This window comes from Hoplias malabaricus, chromosome 18 (assembly GCF_029633855.1).
Source record: "Hoplias malabaricus isolate fHopMal1 chromosome 18, fHopMal1.hap1, whole genome shotgun sequence".
Lineage (NCBI taxonomy): Eukaryota > Metazoa > Chordata > Actinopteri > Characiformes > Erythrinidae > Hoplias > Hoplias malabaricus.
In genome coordinates this window covers 14,948,104-14,972,884 of record NC_089817.1, presented here as the reverse complement: position 1 = coordinate 14,972,884, position 24,781 = coordinate 14,948,104, and the positions used below count along the sequence as shown (strand labels likewise).

Sequence of the window (24,781 nt, the reverse complement as noted above, 5' to 3'; positions counted from 1 at the left end):
ACCAATACAAAATGAGACCTCTAAGGGACCTCTGCCTTGGGGACTTCTGAGCTTGGAGCTTGAGCCCTGTCACCTCTCGTTGCTGATGATAACTGAGGTGCCAATGTAGTGTGGGACCTCGCTGTGGCTTTCTGGGGAGGGGCTGGAGGTGGGGCTTTGGCCTCTGAACAGGTAAGGGTGGAGCTCCTCTCCCCGGTAACTGTAACTGTCCATCAGATGACTGAGCGTGTAGGATGTGGTTGGGAAGGAGCTGTGCTTAGTCAGGACGTGGTGCAAGTTCAGAGAGACATAGGGAGATGGTGCCTGGAGGCCCATCCCCATCAGAACTCTCCTGTCATCCTCTCTGGCCACTCTGCGCTCTCCGTTGCTGTCACAGTGTCCGATGTGTCCAGCTTGGGGCTCCAAGGACGATTCGGCTGAACGAAGTCTATGTCTTTGCTCTAGCACCATCTGCATGGGCAAATGCTGGCCAAGATTCTGGGATGTCCTGGGCTGCTCACAATTTCCTTTACCCAGCATTCCTCCAGACAGCAGCGAACATGGGACAGCCATATTGGGCCTTTCCGTTGGTGCTTTATTGTCCCGTAGCAGCTGAATTTTTCTGGTTTCCACACTGCTCTGTATAGGGGTGTGGAGACGGCCCTCTGTTCTGCTCTGGCCCACTGAGACTTGTTCATATGGCTCCTCTTTAAATCTACTACAGGGTCTGGAGGAGGAGCAGCTGCTGAAGCTGTCATGCAGTGAATCGCTGGAAAAGCCCCTGCCTGCTGTACTGCGATCTGTAAGATTAATATAGTCAGACATAAGTGTTTCAGTACCACTTTAATATAAGACTACAATTATAAAGGATTATCAGCAGAAATACACATTGAGTCCTTTAGATCTGTATTTGACATGAAGGGATAGAAATGTTACATGGTTATTAGTTAGGTTGTAAACACCTTAAAGGTAATTAATAATCATTTGTAGCACAGAGATAGGAAGTGTGACAGTGGCCTTTTTATTTATTTATTTATTTATTTTGTCTAATACTGAAACTGTCAGAGAATTTACTGAAAATGTCCAAATAATGTATAAGCTGATATTTTAGAATGTGAATTTAGTCATTTTATTTGTTAACATACACCACATTATCACTGACTGTTTTGCTTCTTAATTCATTAAATGCATTCATTCATTATCTGTAATCGCTTATCCAGTTCAGGGTCACGGTGTTGGAACACACCCTGGAGAGGGCTAATTCATTAAATGTTTAGACATATTAAAAAATAGGTGCTGAAGCTGACAGGGTTAATGTCGACTGATGGAGAAGACAATGTGAGGTCAGTATCTGGCAAGATCAGTGGTTTAACAGAGTATATGGAAGTGAGTTTACATTTTGGCAAAAAAAAACAGGTCACGCATCTACATATGTATTGTAACTGATTATAAATCACTATTAATATATTAATAATTTGATTAATAACTATTAATAAATATATTTTATACCATTTATAAACATTAATAAGTTTAGTTTTATTCTAAAGTGGTATGTTTTTTTTCAGTCTTGCTCATCAAACACATCTAGAGCAACTGGCCTATAGTCTGTAACGGCAGAACTACAAAGTGCACCAATATGGTATGTGAAGCTGATAAAACAAACATAGAAACAATGTTATTTTTAAGTTTTGGCTTTCCATAAATCTATGCCAAGAAATGTTAATTTAACCATAATTTGTATGAGTGAAGATACATATCCTTAGAAATTTTTGCTCGAGGTCTTTAAAAAGATATAAAGTAAACACTGTCAAATTCTTATATTTCTTTTTTGAGGTTTATGTAAATTTTTCAGTTAAATATGTCTACTACTTTTCTCCTGACACTAAAACATGAATATTTTTAATATCAGTTTTGAATAGATGTCAAACAAATAGAATGTGGTCTCTGACACTTGCTCCATACTGTATATACTCATATGTGCTCTAATGGACTGAAGCTAGACACACATCACGCCTCAGCCATGGTCTAGAATACAGTGCACCCTTCCTGAATAGCAATCAGTGTCGGGTGTTCATTAATGATGTGGTTCTAAGAAAAAATATACAAAGTCTAACTGAGCAAAGCACTGCATGTGCTGCCAGTTGGTTAGAACTAGGATTGAGTGATATGCCAGTAATAAAATATAATGCAGTATTGAAAATATTTGCTGGTATGTGAAATTATGACTGTACACAAAAATGATAATGAGAAAAAAAATCCATTCCACCCCTATCTAGTAAACTGCCAAATAAGTAAGCAAAGTTGAATTACAGTTATACAGGGGCACTCCTGTATAACAAGAACAACCCAAAAGAAACACCCGTCTGTTTTATTGGCTGACAGTATTGTCTGGGATGCCCACAGTGTGAACATTATCTTCAGTCTTTGTTGTTTTGCACTCGTCTTATCAGTGGATGACAACATGGCTCATGATATTTTGTTTGCAAACACTCTGTTCCTGCTCCTCAAACAACCATGGGGCAATTAACCTTACTCTGCCTGCTTCATGAGCTACCCCAGTGTGATTAAATCCCACTTATACTTTCAGAAAAAAGGTTACTGTATAGGTTCGTTCAAGGGAATAGGTTTGCTCTTGACATTGGTGGGGACCTATGATTCTACCCCCCCCCCTCACCTGTCTCTTATCGCCTGTTTTTTTTCTATTTGCATTTTGATAAAACAATAAAGGCTAACAATATCCTTGCACAAGGCTGCCGTTTTCTGCCGACATAGAGAGTTTCAACCAAAGTTAGACATGCTACTGTGGGAGACTGAGGGAACTGACAGTTGGCATGTTATTCATAGCTACAGACTATTTTAGCCTGCTGTATGCTGTGCGCCACAGACCAGAATTGCTTTTAATATTATTATGATGGACCCATTGCATTAGCGAATTGACTTACACGTTTTTTTTTTTAAATAGCTCATGTCCACCTTTTTTGCTGCCATCCTCTCTTGCTTTTGACACCTTTTGTGGCACCCACATTGCACTTGAATCTTGCATAGTAAGTCTCGCATATAACTGGAAAGTTTGTCTTCAAATTTTGATGCTGCTATCAACCAAACATAACTACAGAGTCTCACATGAGAGCAGGGAAAGGCACAGACAATCACACTGGCCATATGTGTTAAGGAGGGGGGATAGGACTCGAGTACAGAATGTGATTTAACACTTTCTGCACCTCTAGGTTAATGAGACGTTGACATCCATTTTTTTTTTTTTGGATGGGATCAAATTATTGGTGTGGACTTTTCAATAATCACTGGATATTGGTGGGGAGACATCACTTCTGTCCATGCTAATTCTACGCCCTTGGGTACATTACAGTCACAAAAAGTACAGTGTAAATGTATATTTAAAGTGACAACATTGTTTTTGTAGTCCAGTATTGTTCCCTAGAATTATATCACATTCATTATACTCACATTAAATAAGCCTGATGTTGTCATTTGGCCCACGTCTGGCCCAACAACACATACCATAACCCAAGTTGGGCCTGGCTCATGACATTTTGCCCATATCTGACACACACATACTTGCCAATGCCATAACTGAGCCTTAAGTGCAAAATGTGAGACAGATTTGGCACAAATGTCTGCTATTTGGGTACCAACACAGTGACAGCAAAAGGTACTACCACAGTGACTGTTTTTCCTCCAGAGTTTACCAACCCCACCACCCCACATTACATTACTGTACACTGCTGTGATGCCTGGGAATAGATATTTAAACAGCCAGATTTTAACCATTTTAAATTAAATATTCAGAAACTATCCAAATAATAATTTAATGGCCTGTTTGAGTGTTTACCTGTATAAGTTTTGTGATTGGCTGTTGCTGTGGGGCTGCTGGTGTGTGGGAGTAGAGGAGGTTTAGAGCTGAGTGTGTGAGGGTTCAGGGTGGGTTTTGAAGAGCTGCTGTTGCCCCAGTGACTGTCCCTATGGACCGGCAGGGTAGACAGGAGCTGGCCTGCTGCCTGCTCAGGGGAACTCGCCACTGCCCGCAACTTCCTGCACTCTGCAGGGAGGTGTGTTGGAGTGTGTGTATAGGAGTAAGGCAATGGTAGGCTGTAAGGCAGTGCCTCGCCTGACTCTGCGACAGGTAGGGAGACAGGACTCTGTTCCTGACAAGATGACAGACTACAGGGGGGACTGGACTTCCAACTGCCTTCTGCTGGTACCTCCAGCCTATCAGAGGCCACGGATATCTGAAATGAACAAATACACACAGTCACATGCATGTCCAATGCACTTTTTATTAGAATAAGCCAGGTTTCCACTTGAGTTGATACATGTACTAAGGATGTTGCTATGTCCATGTTTTCAGGGTGGGGTTAATAATAATGCACTTTAAATAAAAAATAAAATACCAGTATTATGCTATAAATAAGAATTTTGATTTTACCAGATGCACAGACACATTTGAATTATTTCCACTGTTAAGGGAAGACTAGATAATATTTGGTATTTTTGGGCTCCCTACAGTTCATTTTACAGCACTGTCTTGAAATGAAAAGGGATACTCTCCTCGAAAAGTTACATAATACATTTTCTGCAGTGCTGAGCCCAGAGAAGCAACAACGGAGGTTATATTCTCCCTATTACATGTCAGTGAAGAATCACAATGATTTTAAGCCTGTAATTATGAGGTAAAAAATATGTAGAGTTCCTTTAAATAACCCTTTTTTGTGTGTGGAATAACTGGAAAAATCTAAAAATTAATGATTCCCTGTCAGCCCCAAAATATCTGAAATGTAACTTGTACTGTATAAGTTAGAGTGCAGTAAAATGCACCATTGGTGTACCTGAGAGTATGGGGATATTTTGGGTTTGGTTTTGATCCTGCTTGGTTTGGCTTTGAGCTGTTTACGGGTGTCTGGTCCTGGGGGCAGGGAATTTTTATAGGAGAGCACTGGTCTGGGCCTGCTCTGATCCTGAGACAACTGCAACTCCTTATATTCCACATCTCTATAGAACACACAAACAAACAAAGCATATTAAAGTCACACACACACAATAAGCCTCTCGTATTAAAGGAAACTAAGTAGACTTTTCCATATTTCAGTGTTGTTTTATTTGGCTCGTGATGGTACATAAGCTGGGCAGATGTCTTTATTTTCTATAGAAGCCAGAACAACATTACTCATTCCTGAGCTGCGTGACAAGCAGTAAGCCAGAACAAAATGACATGCTTGTTTAAAAAAGTGCTAATTTGGCAAAACAAATTCACACGATTTTCGTCTTATACCAAATATTGTCAGTCAGCCAAAACATGTTTGGTGCTTGAAGTTTGCTTCTTAAATTTTTCACAGGAGTGAGGCTAATGAAGGTAAGTAATGCAAACTAACGCTTTACACCAGATGTATTTAAACCCGGACCTTGAATCCAGAAGTTGTGCTGGATATTGCTAGACATAGCTGATGTTAGTCTAGATCTGAAGGCCTCTACCTTACAAAATTACATACAACAAGAGAGATAAATTACATAAAGAAGAGAGATTACTATTTGAGAATAATAACAAGTTGATCTAACTTTTTTTTAAATAACAAATTGATCTAAGCGCAAACAATCTTTTTTTAATTCATATTATATTTTTCTATAAGACTGTAAAGTAAAATGCAGTGTAATACTATATAAGAAATGTATCAAATCACAGATATAAACTATATGTCTTGGCCCTCATCCCTCCACAATCACTGAGTTTTACAGCAGTAAATTCACTCACACCTATGGACACTTATGAGTTGCCAATCCACCAAAGTGTGTTTTTGGACCATGGGAGGAAACCAGAGCGCCCGGAGGAAACCCACGTGGACACAGGGAGAACTCCTCACAGACAGTCACCTGGAGCAGGATTGGAACCCACAACCCCAGGATCCTGGAGCTGTGTGACTGCGACACTACCTGCTGTGCCACCATTCTTTAAAAGAACATAAATGTATGGACACTTTGTATACAAGATAAAATAGCCCATGTAATGTGCTCAAAAGAAAACCATGAAATAAAATTGTCAACATGAGCCTTGCGTGAGCCAAAAACCAAGCTTTGACTTGAAGCTTTGGGATATGGAGCATTGGAAGTACATTTTCTGGAGTGATGGAGCACTATTTAGTACCTTTGAGATGAGCTGTAGTAGTGTTTAAGATCCAGAATTAATCATCCAACAAAGTGACCTCACAAATCTCTTATGGCCATCAAATACCATTAAATTCTCAAAGAAATGTTATAACGTCTAACGGTAAACCTTCCCAGCAGTGTAGAGGCTGTTACTGCAGCCAAAGAAGAAAAACTCCCTACAATGCTCTTGAATTGAGAAAAAAATATTGGAGAAAGAGATGGGAAAAAAACAATATTCTAACATGTCAATTTAAAATAAGAACACACAATCATTCATTTTGCATCCCGTGAGAAGGTCTGGCACTCACGTAAGGACATAGTTGACGCTGACAATGCAGTGTGGACGAGAGGAGCGGCTGTTGTGGACAATGGTGGCGTAGCTTTGGACCCACACCCAGCCGCCGTGCTTGGACAGCATGCGGTAATACTTTGTAGTGACCTGTCCCTTCACCAGTACTGCAATATATGAGGGGGTAGGGTTGGAGAAGGAGAGAGAGAGGGAGAGAAGAGAAGAGACTGAATTAGATCACAGCATGCTGTCATTTCATTACCGAAGATGGTGTCTGGTCCACCAATTTCTTCAAATCTTGGGTTTTCACATCCTTTTTTATTTAATGTCTCTGTCTCCATGGTGATGACATGTGTGTATAGCTGTATGCATATAAATGCACACATATAATATAATGCATACATTCATAGAAAAAACATTGTTGCTGGTCATTATGGTTAAATAGGTGTTCCTCCATTCATTTAAAATGCATTAACCTTAAGTAAATATTTAGTGCTTCAGCATTTACTGGAATAAACATTTAACAATACTGATTTTTTTATATTATATGTGTTAGTACACACATATCTATGCCTTTTACCCAGCTACCATATATACATTCATATAAGGGCTTTATAAAGTAATGATATTACAATAAATAATCACAATAAACATCAAGATTTTCTGAGCACACTGTGGATATTGTCCAAGCTTAAATACAAGCATATGTGTTCTTCATTAAATGTTTTAGGCTCCTGTTAGGTGCAGTCACTCAAGCATTGGAGAAAGTCTTGGTCACAGTTATTGCTGATAAATTTAGCAGTTAGTGTTCTCCTCCAGCACACTGGAGCTGTCCAATGACAATGTTTACGTAGCATTTGAAAATGCAGGTTATCCTTCACTGTTTGATAAAGAAAACCTAGAATGTAGAGAATGTCATGACTAAATCAAGGATAAATTTGGTTTAAAAATGATTATAAGTTTTTGCTGTAGTGCTAGGAAAATTGAAAGATCGACTCTTGACCATTCTGATACTCAAAGATCATCACTGACCTTGGTGATGTGGATAAAGTGATGCACAAATATGTGAAATGTCTAATAATAATAACAATAATAATAATAATAATAATAATAACATACAATATTAAAATCAATACACACCTAATTATAAATTATGCCACTATGGTTTTGCTGTTCTGACATGAAAATGATTTCAATTGTTCTTAATATCGCAATAGTATTTGGAGCATTGGAATCATTTATCAATATGAGAATATAAATATGCTATGGCTTTGGAGACTCACATAAATGGTGTGCATATCTCAAGTGGAACACATCACAGCCATGAACGTGCTGGTACAGTGTTTTCTCTATTAGATCCTGTGGCTCATACCCCGTCAACTCTGCCACTCTGGAATAAGGAGAAAAGAAAACAAAGCAGACAAAATGAAAGGACTCATATCACGGAAAAGTGAGCTGTAAATTCCCCTTCCACACAGTCCTTTAATGGAGACATTGATTGTCTTGTTATAGTGGAACCTGTCAAGGGGAAGGAAAAATTAGGAAGCAAATCAACAGCCAGTTCTTGAAGTTGATGTGTTGGATGCAGGAATATGCGCAAGTATAAGAATCTGACCAATACTGAGAAGGGTCAAATTATGATGGTCATAATGTTTTGGTCAAAGCATTTTTAAAATGGCAGAGTCTGTGGGGTGCTGCTTTTTAGTGGCTGGGACCTACCAAATGTAGTCCAAGGAAGAACAACAAATGAACAGGGTCACAAGTACCCAACACTCACTGATGCACAAGAGGAGTGAAGGGTTTGGCATTAGCACTTGTCAAAGCCACTCAGATCCATTTTTCTTGCTTAAAATAGATCAGCTTCAAGAATCACACGCTGTTAAACAGGTGCCAGTGTCACAAAACAATATTCAAGTTAACTGTAAGTGATTTTAATCTTGTGATTAATTGTATTCACTAAAACAGAGAAAAAATTTAAATGAGATTAATTTAAAAATAAACCTAGGCTGGAAATGGTCATTTTACATAATGATGTAAGATTGCTTTCAAAACATTATATTAATCATTATATGAATAGTTATTGACATGTTGGCACATTTCTTTAAAAATACTGACCATTTCCAAATGGGATGATCTGGTTTGGATCATCTATGTGTGATGTCAGAATTTCCTGAACCCAATTAAATATAAAGAACATATGAAAAACAGTTCTAATGTGTGGATTACTGTTTGCTGAGTAAACACTGGCTCCTTCTGTCTATGCAAATATCCTTCACTCTCTGTAACATATTTAGTGGTGTCTGGTGTTTTACTAAGTTAATTTAAATTTATATATATATATATATATATATATATATATATATATATATAGACAAAATATACACTGTGCTTTTAGATCCGTTGATTTAATTCATCTTTCAGGAGGCTGTAATTGTGAAGAAGATGTCGGCAGTGATGGTGAATTCTCACCTGCTGTCCAGGAAGATGAGCTTGAGGTCTAGACTGGCACGGAACATGAACATGTTGCTGTGGAGTTTGATCTCAGTGATACCGCTTGGGGGTAGAGAGTGACCCACTGCCACAAGCCCCACGATTTGATAACACGACTCATACAGACACACGTCCATTACATACTGACGGATTTTCAGATAGCCACTGCAGTGGATCACCTAGGCACACACACAAACAGCAATTTTTTATTCAAGACTCAACACACACTTGTCAGAGATACACAGAAACAATGCTATAATGCAGTCAGAACGTCAGTAAGAGTGGCACTTAAAGACACGTTTTAAGCTTAGTGTTGGGCTTAAATACACTGTTAAAATTTAATTAAATTATACCATATAAAACAAACATGATTCCTTTACCATAAGCTACCATTGTTATACTCTATACTATAGTTTTTAAAAATGAAAGGAATTCAAGCATATTTCAACTTATTTCCTTTTCCTTCAGTTGTTGCAAACTAATAATTAACGCAAACTACAGTTACATATTTCCCAACATTCAGTAAAACAACAAAAAGCAACTAAATATTTAAAATAGAAAACAATAACCAGGTGCGAAAACAATTGCCCATTAATAATCTATATTTTATTATAATCATATTATCTTCATCATTTGTTTTTTCTTATTTTTTAGTTACATTTGAATGAGTCAAAATGTAGACAACCCTTTATTTAGGATAGCCCTTTAACAGACATCAAGTAAACGATAAAGTTTTTCCTTTGATCACTTGCATAAAAATAGCAAAGCTGAAGTTTCCAAAACTGGATTCAAAATGATTTAAAACATAGAAGAAAAGTGACTCCTAAGAACCACGGAAGATCTGGTAGACCACCAAGACATGGTCTGACATTTTTGCTGAGAGAGAGAATATGTTTGTGCTCGGTATCACATCACAACCCACACACACACACACACACACACACACACACACACACACACATACTTCATCTCATTGATCCTCCCTCTCTTCAAGCTCACCTCTCATAGTCTGGAGTTCAGATCATGCTGAATGAAGAAATGTGTGTTTGTGTATGTGTGTGTGTGTGTGTTTGTGTATGTGTGTGTGTGTGTGTGTGTGTGTGTGTGTATGTGTGATTAACTTGTTCATAGGGGCCTATTGGCTGTATTTATCTCATTCTTGCTGAATTTGGCATGTGATTTATTCTCTACTTAACATAACTAACTTGTTTATTGCCAATGTAAATTTCAAGCAAATTTCCACGGCAATGGGCTGTGTGATTTATGAGTGACGGGTGGTTGGGGGAGGGGCAGGGGAATGAAGTTGTGGGGGGGGCAGTGTAGGATGTCTGTACTCACGCAAGGGGAGACCCTGCAGAAATGTCAGGGAGAGCAGATATGTGAGCTATTACAAATTCATGTTCTCTTACTTCCAGTGGACATACTTAAACAGCTCGGTTCCAGATTCTTCTGCTAAAAGACAGTTCACTCTTTTTATTGCTTTTAACTAAAGCAATGCAGTGCTGTTATTTGGCAACCTGAGGTTTCCTACTTTTCTGGCAAAGACTTGTGATCCCCAAAGGCCTGAATATATACAGTCTCCTAGAAATGTTATAGTATAAAAAGTTGTTTTAATGACTGTTTATAATGTTTCACTATGTTTTCACTGTATATGTGAAAATGAGGATTTCTCTTCATTACTGTGTTGTGTAGCTTAGGAATCTGTTAAGAAATGTAATACTGTATTTGTGTTTGTGTGAGATTACCTTATAACCACCACATGTCAGTCCAGCATTCCTTTTGGCTAAAACACATTTCATCCTGAGGAAGAAGGAACGCTCCATCTCATACTCTGAAACACACACACACACACACACACACACACACACACACACACACAATCAAAAGAGGTTATGTCTGAACCTTGCTCTGTCTCAATGATAGTTAAGGAATCTCCACATGATACAAGGGTTTCATTTGTAGAGAATATTCACATTAATTTGTTCAGGCCTTAATCAATTAAATCTCACACACCTTTCTTTCAGAGATGTCTTTAGAGAAGCAAACTTTGTTCTTATATGGTGTCTCTCAAAGAACTGAATGTAGTTATTTACATATATGTAGTACATATGGGAAATGTAAATGGCCTGTTTGTGTGTGTGCGTGCAAGCGTGTGTGTGTGCGTGTGTGTGTGTGTGTGCGTGTGCGTGCGTGCGTGTGTGTGTGTGTGTGTGTGTGTGTGTGTGTGTGGTTATAGCGGTTACCTGGTAAAAAGTGTGGATGTAGTGGCTGGTGAGCACTCAGCACTGCGGTCATTTCGTCATGGTCCGACGGATGAATATACTCAAATATACTGTTACCCGTCAACTCAACCTGCAAAACGAATCGAATATACTGTCAGAGACCACCTTATTTTTAGTGAAAGTAGTTATACAGTTCTATAATCATATAATTTATATAGTTATACATATATTTCCCTAGAAAAGAGTAAAAAAAACCATAAACATCATATATTTCAGCATTAAATGTATCCACCCTTTGCCTTTTTTTTCTTGCAGCTTCCATTCTCAGAGACCGGCTTTCAACTTTGAAAGTATTTTACATGTTCTTTCGGACCCAAATTGTTAAACCCATTAGAAGTACGAATACAAAGTCTGATTTTCTTCTCTTTCTCTCAATTTTTGAAGTGCTCTTTAGCTAATGATGCTATTTTAAATCCAGTTGTTGTTTTTTTTTTGTTCTACACAGATATTATCTGTATTTCCCTGATTAGATAGTTTCATATCTAATTGTGTCATGAATATCTTCTGTAAATGTATTAATTTCCACTTCATATCTGATTTGTCTGGAAATAAACGAGGAGTGGTCTCATATAAATAAACAGAGAGGAAGAGAGATAAATTAATTCCTGTGTAATTAACCTGTTTGGATTTTTTTCAGAGTTTGAATGTGGTTTGAACAGACTCTAATTGTGCATGCAGTAATTAATCAGATTAATGTTCATTTGTGTTCCTAAAAGAACATAATAAACAGTAATTCATCAGAACTTTTAAGACAAATTGAAACATTTTTTGTGACTGGGATTAGCTATAATCTCTGTGATTTAAGAAGATTACCTCAGCTCATAGAAATGTCCATTATGCAGTGTGTGTGGTTTGTTTGTGTGTGTGTGTGTGTGTGTGTGTGTGTGTGTGTGGGCATGTGTGTATGTGGGTGTGTGGGTGGTGGTGTTGGGACTGAAGCTAAGCTCCACTGAAATTGATCTGTGTCTCATTCAAAGAGACGGATGATTCAGTTGCACTCTAAAAGGAACTGACACCAGCCAGTTGTAAAGGGTTAATGTCTGTGGAAAAAAGAGGATTTGCATGTCAAAACAAAAGCAGAGTGCAGGCTGGACTTTGATCTATTTTGCTGCGCAAATTAGCAGGGCAGGCCGAACACAGCGAGGGCCACTGCGCGCCACTTCAGCGACAAATTGCTTTCTAAGCAGCTGTGGCTCAGGCTTTAAGCTGAGCTTTGTGCAGAGCTGTAGCTTTGTGGCAAGAAGGAGCTGCGCAGGCCACTGCGGTAAGCATGTGAAGGCATGCATGCTGTACTACCGTACGTCCAGCAAATTCTCTGATACCTCTGACTGACCAAGGCTTCAGCATGTGAAATCTGACCGTGACACTGTATACTGCCTGTTAATTGTTATTGCATGATCAGCCTTTAAAATACTGACATCACAGAAAGCCATATGCAAATGAACCTTTCAATCAATGAGTGTTTATGGCTAAAAAAAGATGAATTTATTAAGAACTTTTATTATAATTGCAAAACAGTTGCACAGCGTACAACAAAACTCTCCACATTTAAAATATCCATGGCAGTGAACATACAAACACACACACCCACACACACACACACACACACACACACACACACACACAATAACAAAAAATATTAGTACACACAGACACACAATATCAATAGGTGCCTAGCCCCATCCATATTTGTCCTGCAGGTCCAGGGGATCAAATCAGTGACCTTTGGGTTCCAAGCCTGATTCTCCAAATTGCTGCCACCGTTACAGCAATAACTCCCACTTGTATCCACACAGTCGCTCTCTGGTTAGAGCTCCATCAGTTTAATTATGCTACCAAACTGAGAGGGAGACATTTCAGACAAGTGAAGCGCACATTGAGTGGTGCAGGAGAGGGAAAATGATCTTGTCCACGCAGGAGAATGAGGCCACTGGACTCTCTTGAGCCTCTTTGGAGAAGCATGATGACCCAGAGTTTTTCTGGACATTACCCGGAAGAGTTGACTGCTAAGGTCTGAATCATTTGTACCGGACATTACTCAGAATTTATCCTGTCTGCCCCCTACTACAAAGTCCAATGATGTCAGAGTGAGCCCATGTGTGAACAGTGCTAATTTTCCAGAGAATTCACACTGAAGTCATGCCGTGCCTCATGTACGTGCTACACAGGAGCCTCCCTAAGGTGCTATTCCAAAACCGCTCTGAACATTTCCTGTAGTAAAAACACATCCGACAAGGCAAATCTCTGACTGTATACTACAGACTGTATGTGTGACAGGGCAATTGCAGAAAATATCATTGTCACATTTGCACTAGTTCTAGTTTTGTCATTGACATAGAGTTGTTGTAAACAAGAATTATACAAAACTTGAAGCATAAAGCACACTCTCAGAAGTTAACCGGGGAGATATAAATGTCTGTAGTGGGGAACTAATTGCATCCATTTTGATTTTGCCACGGCCCCATGAACACACTCACTGTATGGACATTTTTTATGAATCTTTCACTGAATGATTCTGATTTCTCAGATTAATAAAGAAACCAGCAGCCAAAATCTTCAGGTAAATCAATCAAATTCTCCTATAAACCAATTTGAAGCAGATAGTACAGGTCTTTAAATAAAAAACAAAAAACAAAAGCATATTAGTTTAAAATGTTAAAATAAGTATATACACTACATGGACATTATGCTAAAATATCCATTTAATAGTTTAACCCTGACTAACCCATGATTCTCCAGAGTTTCTGTATACTGTTAATCTCAGCAAAAAAAAACATTACATCTGTAAAAACATAACAGGCCTGAAGAAGGAAACAACATTTGGTGGAAGTGAATATAACAAGATCTTATTCTGAGTTGTGAAACTAACTAACTAAATAAATAAATAAATAAGGAGCAGAGCTACAGTATTTTGTTCTGTTAGTAACAGACGTCGGTGAGAATTAGGCACTCGTGGAAAAACTACAGGCTCTAGTCACAGAACTAGTCTAGAACATGTTTAATAAAGAGAAAATATTAATTATGACTGTTGTTTTAATGTAATAATATATTGATTTTCTATTTTTGTAAATATAAAAGTATTTTTCTTTACATTTATGTTACTACATCAAGAACATCCTTCAGAGGGGTTAATGCAGTGTAAGGGGTTCCACCCGAGGACAATCACTGGTGTGGTGCGGTATCACTGCGTGAGTTAGAAACTGAATCTCAGTCTGCCATGTGAAAGCAACTATGCGATCCCAGTGTGCCACAACTTTTGCACTGGCTACATGTCATGTTTTATTTTGTCTCCGGTGTGTAAAATTAAGCAAATAAGCCGTTTAGGAACATTTCACCCGGGCCATGCACAATTTTGCATAATGGTGTATGTATAAGGCATATCGCAATATGCAGCAACAGAATACTAGTATTAGTTCAGTATGTGTTCAAAGGAGTGTGCACACAAACACACCCAGACACACACTGTTTTGTATTAATTTTAGCACACACCATATATTTGAATGGTCAGCAGCAGCCAGTAGCAGGTGTTCTCCCATTAACAGCAGAAGAGATATTTGCATGCTGTTGTATGTGGGGCCAGGCTCTTATGGGTGACGCTGATTTGACTTGAGTAGAAACAACACTGTATTTTAAAGCCACCTCCTGATACTCACGGGGCATGTAGTGTGTGTGTGTGCGCGCGCGGGTGCGAGAGAGAGAGAGAGAGAGAGAGAGAGAGAGAGAGAGAGAGCGAGAGAGAGAGAGAGATCCCCCCTTGCTATTTTCACTCTATTTTCTTTTTATTGTTCTAGATAAATCTATACTTATCCTTATATTAGAATGATTTGCTTTGTCTATTTCTTTGGCAGTTGCTCACATTTAACTTTTCAAACCTTTTTTGCCAGTATGTCATCACTCTCTGAACAAAACCTTGTATCTACTGACATGCTGTTGTTGAAATGATGTGAAAATACCACCTGACATTTACATGTTATTACAATGGCACAATAAACAGAGCACTAGAAATGGTCCAGAACTGTATTCAGACATACCATTAAAAGTCAAAACGTTTTCTTTACGTGCCTGTAAATATATCTTTTTATTTTTCTTCAGATACAGGGTTTTGTTCCAAAGCAATGATTCACAAAAGTTGTTTTGAGAAACGAGGCCTCATAAGGGAGAGCTGAGCTTGGCTATGGTTTCACTGCATTCAGCTGAGAGTTTTATTAAGCACTGCAGAGGACACAGACCTCTGGCTTTGTTAAACAGTTATGAACAAATATATTGTGATACACAGATGAACCACAGTGAATTACCCATAATATAATTTCATTGTAGACTGATTTTATTGTTGTCTCAACAACTGATCAATAACATTCTCATAGCTGTACAGCTGCATTTATTGTATATAAAATATGAAAATATAATTAAGAAAAACAGACTTCAAATCTCTGTATATCATTTTGTGATTTGTAAAAAAACTCTGATTCCACACTTGGTTTAAAACCTAATCGTGATCTTGATCGTGAAGTTGACAATTGAAGTTTCCTGTCAATGATCTTTAAGAGGGTTTGTATTATTTTAAATATCTGAATAATTTATTTGTTAAGATACAAAAGCCATTCAGATTGTAATGGTAATGATCTAAACCAGAGGTTGTGATGCTTACAATACAGATAGTTTATTTCAAAACAACCAGTCAAAATACGTCTTTAAATACATATTATAAATCATTTTATTAAAGGCACACTAATATAAAGTGGTCTTGCACCCAGTGATTCAGGGTAGGCTCCGGACCCACCACGACCCTGAACTGGAGAAACAGTTACAGACAATGAATGAATCAATCAATCAATGATATAAAGTGTGGAAAAAAAGTTTGGCTATTATTTGCCTTATAATATCCAGCAGGTATGATTCCACTAAAAGATTTTAAAAATGTTTCAGGCCAGAAGCTTATCTCAAGATATAATAAAACATTGCCTCAGGCAGCAGACAGTGTTTCTGCAAACATTTTGTGTAAATGTTTCTGTGATGCAAATAAATGATAAATGTACAATACACAGTTGATAGTACGGCCATTGATTTTTTTTCTTTTTTTTTGGCTTTCTATTAAAATTTCCTACACTTTTACCACAAATATCTCCAAAATATTTAGGATAATAAGCAAGAATAATCCTCTGAGAATGTAGTTTTCTTTCCTTACCTCAAAAATACACTGTACACACAAATAAACAACTTAAAAATCCTACAAAGGATATGTATATTTCTTCGTAAACTCATGGTCCGAACACATTACCGACTGTGGACATTCAGCATATTATGTCAAAGACATACTGAAAACATGTTCAGTACCCCTTAATAATAAACAGCTTCTTTATAGTAAAACCAGTATTTCTTTTACTGAAACCCGTAGTTCAGGCTATTGATTCAGCATGTTTATCTGCTTCATTTACAATATCGGTGCATATTGTGGTTCTACACTTACACACCATAGTCCATCTTTTGCTCTGCATACTTTTGTTAGCTCCCTTTAAATGGGCAGGTCCTGCACAGGACCACCAATAAACATGCATTATTTGGGTGCCACTGTTGGATACTTTACTTTGGATATTTTTGGGTGGTAGTCTATTCTCAATCCAGCAGTGAAACTCCAGAAGCACTGCTATGTCTGAACCAGTCATAACCAGCACAACACGCACTAACACACCACTGCAGTGCTGAGAATGATCCACTACCCAAATTATACCTGCTCTGTAGCCGTCCTGTACATTGAAAAACAGGGTGAAATGGAGCAGAGTGAAATTATGTAACGCTACAGATAAACTACTATCTGCAAGTGTAGAACTACAAAGTGCACCTATATAAGAAGCAGAATTGTTAAAATGGACAGTGAGTGTACAGTGAGGTCCTTCTAATGTTTTGAATGATCACACAGTGGTAAAATAAATATATGAGATATATGGTTATTACATAAGTTAATACAAATGGCAAATACGGGGCATTTGTGTGAGTACAGTACGGTAAAAAACACTAACCTATTTTTGTTCATGCAGCACATTAATCAAACACTGATTCTCAAAATACAGCATATCCTTTCTCTATTTCTGCACTGTATATAATTCTGAAAATATTCTCTCTCTCTGTCTCTGTCTCACTCTCTCTGTCTCTGTCACTCTCTCTCTCTCTTTTTATCCCACTCCATCTCTACATTTTCTACACTTTTCCCCATAGGAACAATATAACAGAGCATTAACAGAATGGGTTAATATTCTGCCCAAACTACTCGTACCTTAATGCAAAGCTGGAGCTCTTATAGAGTCCACTCTGGCCTCATTGTGTGAATCTAATCTGCCTTTTATTTTCATCCAGTAGTAGTCTGTAGCTTACTCAAGCAGACGCTCAAGATGTGAAAAATACTGACATTTGCATGACCTGAACCTCAGTGTTTTCAGTGTGCTCAGCAAACACACCACAGACTGGAGATACGAACAAAACAGGCCCACGGCGAGCACACCAGCTGATAATATTCTCCACAACCCACACACTGTCTCAGCCATCTGAATCTGCAGGTGGATTTACCTTCCATTGTTTCATTTATCTCTGCAGAGCGGTAAATAAAATGTCTCAAAGGACGTATCAGAGTGGCCCTTCTCTGACCGCCACTTCATGGTGAATGCCTGACATGCTCACTGAACTTCAGCTTTCATATTTAGAGATCACTGCGGAATATGTACTCACCTGTGATAAGCCGAGGTGAACCGAGGCCGTCTCTGAGATGTACATGATTTTTCCATCGGACGCAACTACGAACACAAATCCATCCAGAGTCTGTGAGGAGTGAACAACAGCGTGATAAATATAACAGATAATACGATGTGATACGTCAACACATTATTCAAAGCATGATGACACCTCACACACATATCCACACACAACATACTGCATCTGGTCTTGGACAAAAAAAAAGTCTTTTAATTAGTTAACAGGAGAAAGAAGAATGTTTAATGGAAGTTTAGTTCTATATTTTATATTTTATATTGATGATATTCTATGTTCTGTATCATCGTTTTTGTTTGTCCACTTATTTTGAAATTGCCACATGCTATTTTCAAATCATATAAAAAATAAATAAAAAGCCCCACACACATTCTGATGCAAGGTTTGTTCCTATATCAGTGATTTACAGCTGCATACTTTATACTTGTGTGTGTTATTAACAAATATCTTCCACTGAAATTTCTACAACTTGTAGGTTATTACTGACCAATTAATCTGAAATTAAAATGATCAGGAATTAAGAAGAGCTCCCTTGTTCTGAATCTTGTATCAACTGGTCATTTGCATTTTGCAGAATGTATATGTTAAATGTCTAATCATGTCTAAGAGAAATTTCCAATGCACACATGATATTATGAATGGGTTAATAATGATCTGAGGCCCTGAGATGAATTAAGCAGAAAAGATGTTGATTAAAATGATGGGCCAATGATTCCCATTTTGTTAAGAGACACATCACAGCAAAATAGATGCATTTGTTTGTATTTTTTATTTATATATTGTGATTATATGAACTGTGTAATTTGCATAATGAAAATGCATAGATTAATTTAATGTTAAACTAATGTATTTGTTATTATGACAATAATAATGGTGATATCTATAAAAACAAGGCAAAATCATGAGCATAAGCAAAGGGTAAATTAACGCTAAATTAATGTTAGAATTAATGTTAATGGTTTGATGATAATTTATCTTAGAAATTGAGTGGTATAACACTTTTATACTTGAATTATTATTTTTTTTAACTCATGCAGTTTTTAAAAGGAGGGCCTTTGTTCCATATGTGGAGAATCTGCTTACACAAAGGTCTTTCAAATTTCAAGATATTTTTTCTTAATATTTTATCTTTCAAAACCAAATGTACTTCTCTATCCAAATTAATTAAAAAAAACTTTTCTTTTAAAGCTTAGTATAATGGTATACATCACTAAACTCCCACAAGAAAAAGCTTCAGATATGTATGAGGGTAATATATTGTTTAACCATTCTGTAAATGTGTGAAGATTAGGTTTTGGACCGTCAGAATTTAAAATATGAAAGTGGGGGCATTTTTTTTTTTTGTTACTCACAATTTACCCTATATCTGCCAATACAATACATTTGATGTGTTATATTTTATTTTAACCATAAATAGTTTTCAACTCTCTTTTTCTATCCCATTCTCTCTCTCTCTCTCTCTCTCTCTCTCTCTATCTATCTATCTATCTATCTATCTATCTGTCTCTGGGTTCTGTATTGTTGTGTTTACTAACCTGTAGAAGATGGGATCCTAACTCTTTGGCCATACTGTCCAGTGGGCTGATGCGAGGCTGCTGACCCCAGGCCTCTCCAAGACCTTACACATCCGTAAAACACACAGTTACACAGAGAACACACAGGATGACCCCCAGCATGCATCTGTATTATCCATTTCTGTACTTTTACAGTATTCAAGGCAGTTTAAACATGCACGGATACAGCTGTATATAAGTTAAAATAATTATATATTATCTATTATCTATGAATCTTGTCATTTAACATTTTGCAAATTTTCGTATAATATAAGTGTTGGGTTTAACATACAGCATAAAATAAATGAAATATAAACTACGTCACAACTTTTGCACTGGCCACATTTTATTCCAACAACTTTGATATAATTCAGCAAATAAACTGTAAATATGCATTGTGTTACTTAGAATGGGTACTCATTTTAATTTCAAAACTTTAAAAATCAACTAAATATGTTTTAGGATGTAAGTACTTTGGCATGAATCAGTTCATTACAAAGGTTACGAAAAAAGCGTATATATATACGCATAATGAGACTCATGTATTATATTATATATGAGTTTAATAATGTGCCAATAATGAAACAGTATATTTAATATCTTCAGGAAAGTGCCCTATATTTCCGATTCTTCACATAATTAAAAGATATTCTTGTGTGGGAATTATTTTCGCTTTATTTTAAAAGTATCGTTGCACAAACTAAACATAGCGACTAAACGCAAAATATCTTAGCTTCTTCATATAGAAAAAACTGACCGCTTTATAAAATAGCACCCAAATCAAAGAGAAAATGCTTTTAAAAGGAAGGTATTAAAAAATATCGCACGTTCATAAAAACTGGGTGCTTCTCTTTATTAATTTCCCATCACGCGCCATTTGAGTTCTGATCGTAGCTCATTCACAGGACACTCGGTTTCATCACGTTAAAAATAGTCAATTTTCTGTTTCTTATGCACCTTTTTAAAAGTGTTGGAATGTGTCCTAGTTCTGAACTTATCTAAAGAATCCAAACAGACAGAAATGTCCCGACACTTGAAATTGAGTAAATTTTAATTAAAAATGTGCGCCTCTTTATTTGCTTGTGATTTTTCGTTAAAAGCAGCTCAGCTTTTGAGCCCATTCTCTGCTTTTATTAAACCTTTAGCGACAGTTGAATCCAATATTTTAAAGAAAATTTGGTCTGAATTTTCATTTTTTTCTTATTCATCAAAGTAAGTAAAAAAGTATTATTTCACAAGCTTGTGGTAGTGCAGCCATTATTTATATAATTTAAAATAGGGTTTCCTATATTTTAAAAATATTTGTCATTTTGCAAATGTATAGTATATATTTATACAAAACATATAAATAATCAGGACAGTGGTTAAATGAAATGTAATAAATGTTTGAAATTACAGGTATGTGTGTGTGTGTGTGTGTGTGTGTATGTGTGTGTTTGAAAAAAGCGATGTTTTTGGGCTTGCTTGAATTTTGGACATAAATCATTAACTATTTATTTAGTTATTTATTTTCAGAACCGCGTTGGCGTGTTTTAATCTAAAAAACTAAAAACAAAACAACGCTTTTCCAGGGTGCGTATGTTCCCTCCGTTTGTGTGATATCCTCACCGTCCGGGAACACGGCCCTCATCCTCAGGTAGCTGGTGGTCAGTCTGATGATGGACGCTTTGTCCAGCTGAGAGGTGATAGCGGAGGGCAGGGGCAGCAGTTTGGCCAGTTCGTAAAACTCCCCGTTCTCTTTTTCTCTCCGTGTCTTCGCCGCATTCTTAGACTTTTCCTTCATTTCTGACGCGTAGAAACTCGCTTTATCATAATCTAATACAGCAGCACTGTCCCGCTGCTGTCTTTAACACAAACAACTCTCAGACTCTTTATTAAACCCAGTCTTTTAGAGTTAGAGTTATCTGTTTACGATGTCTGTGCATGTCTCACTGTTTGTGTTTCTCGCGGTAAATGCTCACTGTTAGAGTTAATTGTTAAACTCTCAAATAAGCAGAAATGACTACAAGTGACAAAGTTTGTGTTGTTAGTACGAAGTGCTCACTGTGGCTCAGTAACGAACCTCTGTATAACAGAAACTCAGCTGTGAATATTCTCCCAGTTAGACCCATTCAACCATAGTATAGCATTATTTCTCTACAAATATTTTCTACAATATTATACACAAGTGTTAGTTAAGGATATTTCATTCAAATTATATTATAACTGTATACCACTAGGCATGGATTATTATGAAAATACCCCTCACAAAGCATAATAGATGTAAATATCCAATACTCTCCCTTCACGGTTTGGCAAACCTGCCACCTGTGTGTCCATGGTGGAGTAATTTCCGAATTTCAGATTCGATCAGTTCTCTTCAAAGTGCCCAAATCCAATATGAGTAGGAACAACACTTGTACGAAGACCCTCATTTTATCCAAAGAAACTACAGAACAGAGCCATGTTTCGTGCCAAAATTCCAGTCCTCCATTTCCTCCGAGTGGATGACAGCTAACAACTCCGAAAATCCGTTAAGATTACTCAGTGACTGTGACGGTAAAATCTTACTCCTCTCCGCATTGTTCCCTGAACATAATCCCAGAAGACAGAAGAATACTACAAGTCACTCAGAGAGAGAGAGAGAGAGAGAGAGAGAGAGAGAGAGAGAGAGAGAGAGATGCAATATAAACAAGGAGGCTGAGACTGCGTGACGTCAGTCTAGAGGTATTAAATTTGTTTCCCGCCCGTTTTCCGTCAACCCCACCCACCTGCACTAGGATTGGCCAATCATCGTGAATTACTCGCCTACATTAATTCTAAATATTACTACTACAACTACTACTACTGATAATACTTTTTATATTAGCCTATAATTATAAAACTAATAATTATACTAATTATAGAACAAAGAAAATGATAGATTCATACAACTGGCTTGAAGCGAAAATACTTGGCATATCATCTTAATGTATACATCTTAAATATGAGTGAAACTAAACTAGTAAATAGATATCTTAAAAGATATCTTGTGATTTTTGACACTTAATGAGGTAGAACTACAACATCATTTTGAATTTCTCGTTCAAATCAAGCCCTACTAAGAGTACCACTACTGAACAAAGCAAAATATAATAATATTATATTTATAATTGTGTATCCATCCATCCATTATCTGTAACCGCTTATCCAATTTAGAGCCTACCTGGAATCATCGGGCGCAAGGCGGGAATACACCCTGGAGGGGATGCCAGTCCTTCACAGGGCAACACAGACACACACACACCTACGGACACTTTCGAGTCGCCAATCCACCTGCAACGTGTGTTTTTAGACTGTGGGAGGAAACCGGAGCACCCGGAGGAAACCCACGCGGACACGGGGAGAACACACCAACTCCTCACAGACAGTCACCCGGAGCGGGAATCGAACCCACAACCTCCAGGCCCCTGGAGCTGTGTGACACTACCTGCTGCGCCACTGTGCCGCCCTATAAATATGTAGATAGAATAAAAATAATACAGATTTGTACATGTGTTACAGTGCCGCAACAGGTATTGCTCTCACACCGCTACAGGGTTCTCTGGTTGTGTGTATAAAAAACCGACCTCAGGTCTCTGGTTTCTCAGGTTTCTTCTAGATTCTACGGTTTCTGTGACTGTGTGATCCCCTGTGATGGAGTAGCACCTCTTATACCACATGTATAAGGGTTGAAACATGGAAAGAAGGAAAATGAAATTAAAGGCCTGAAGGTGAATGGAGTCCATGGAAATTATTTAATATATGAATTGTAATGGACAGCCAGGTGAGTGTTTTATTTCAAAGACTGAGACCTATACACATTGCTGAAGATGTGCAGGTAGGTAGAGGTTTTTCAGTGGATGACTGCGAAACATTAGCCAATCGTATCAACGCTGGGCGGGGCCGTCGAATGAGGGCGGGGCATGTCTGAATACGGGTGTGAATTTTGAATCACGCCACAGTCCCTCGGGCGTGATGAGATCCACTGAGAACCTCAAATGAACGTGAATTCAGCCTCTATTTAAAACTAGCTCATATATTTTTACACTTTCCCTGGTTAAAAAAAACGTGTACCTGAGGTCAGTTTTCGCTATGCTGAGTTGGCGTTGAGGTTATTATCAAACGCCATGAGATTAAGTTATTATTATTTTAGAGAACGTAAGAGTAGATTCGGAAGCGTATCATCACAGGACCTGAAAAGAATACTTAATAAATATATTAGAAATCTCTATATCACTTTCTTCTGTAACTTGAAAAGGCTTAATATCAATAATTTGTTGTTGAGTTAGACCCTGTGCTACTTTGTTCAAAACATCTAAAAAAAGCAGCATACATTTGCAGAAAGCAACGTATTTTTACTTGCTGTGCACGTTAATGTAAAGAAGCTTTATTTCAGGTAATTCTGAAGCATTTTTGTTGACCCATACGAAATCAATTTTCACATAATATAAAAGGATTTAAAAATATTGTTCACACGAACAATTGAGGTGTTTCTTATTTATTTATTTATTTTTGTGACATGTGGTTGTCTTCATAAAGCGTGGCCGTAAATATTATACTGAGGCTACGAAACAACTGTTGCCACCTGTACACACCAAGGATTTTTCTCCTAACATCTTGCCACACTACATTTGGAATTCATACTCAATGCCTTCTAATGCCCATATGTATACAATAATATAATAATAATAATAATAATAATAAGTATTTATGCCTGGACCCCTATTGATTACAACAAAAATGTCTATTCTAACAGTTTCAGAGGTGCAGTTATTTTTACTGTAACTGAATTTTAATGCTAAAAAATCTAAACAAAAACAAAGGTTTACTATTTTCCCCTTAAGTTACTATAGTTACTCATGTAAATATCCAGTGCATTAATTAGTGAATCTAGAAGTGTCAGGATGTTTTACAGCATAAAAATAGCACAGTGTATTTAGCACATTATAGAAACCTAAGTGGAAAATATGAAGGGAAGTAAAAACAGCCAGAAGTTGTTAACTTAAGTAGGTTTGCTGCACTCATTAGTGAATGTTTAGTGTGATTGATAAATGATCAAGCCCAGGACAGGATGGGTAAGAGCGGATGGCTGTGTGCTGTGTGTGACAGTGCAGTGTGTGTGTGGAGCAGAATGTGTGAGGCTGTAATCAGGAGATTTATTTGTGTAAGACACTTGGCTGTGATATTCAAGCTATCGCTTTTTCTTGCCTGTCAGTCCTGATGGATTATCTCAGAGAGCTCAATTTGGAAAATATACTGAACCCCCCCCCCCT

The 24,781-nt window shown here is 37.4% G+C and overlaps 1 protein-coding gene across 1 annotated transcript; it reads right to left on the bottom strand.

Annotated features, from left to right (window-relative positions):
• Positions 1–69: 69 nt before the first annotated feature.
• sim2 (SIM bHLH transcription factor 2) lies at positions 70–21,291 on the bottom strand. Its single transcript, XM_066651653.1, has 11 exons — positions 21,117–21,291; positions 19,491–19,573; positions 17,917–18,006; positions 11,158–11,266; positions 10,660–10,745; positions 8,894–9,093; positions 7,708–7,814; positions 6,444–6,591; positions 4,824–4,986; positions 3,830–4,226; positions 70–779 (listed from the first exon to the last, which is right to left on the bottom strand). The coding sequence occupies exons 1-11, from the start codon at positions 21,289–21,291 to the stop codon at positions 70–72; spliced, it is 2,268 nt and encodes a 755-aa protein (XP_066507750.1).
• Between the last annotated feature and the right edge of the window lie 3,490 nt (positions 21,292–24,781).

What these genes read in the sequence shown, in the direction of transcription:
- sim2 (XM_066651653.1), bottom strand. Translation starts at nt 21,291, where the DNA reads ATGAAGGAAAAGTCTAAGAATGCGGCGAAGACACGGAGAGAAAAAGAG. An exon ending in GAGGGCCGTGTTCCCGGACG is followed by an intron (nt 19,574 to 21,116) that starts GTGAGGATATCA and finishes CGGATGTGTAAG; the next exon opens with GTCTTGGAGAGGCCTGGGGT. An exon ending in TTCACCTCGGCTTATCACAG is followed by an intron (nt 11,267 to 17,916) that starts GTGAGTACATAT and finishes TTCGTTTTGCAG; the next exon opens with GTTGAGTTGACGGGTAACAG.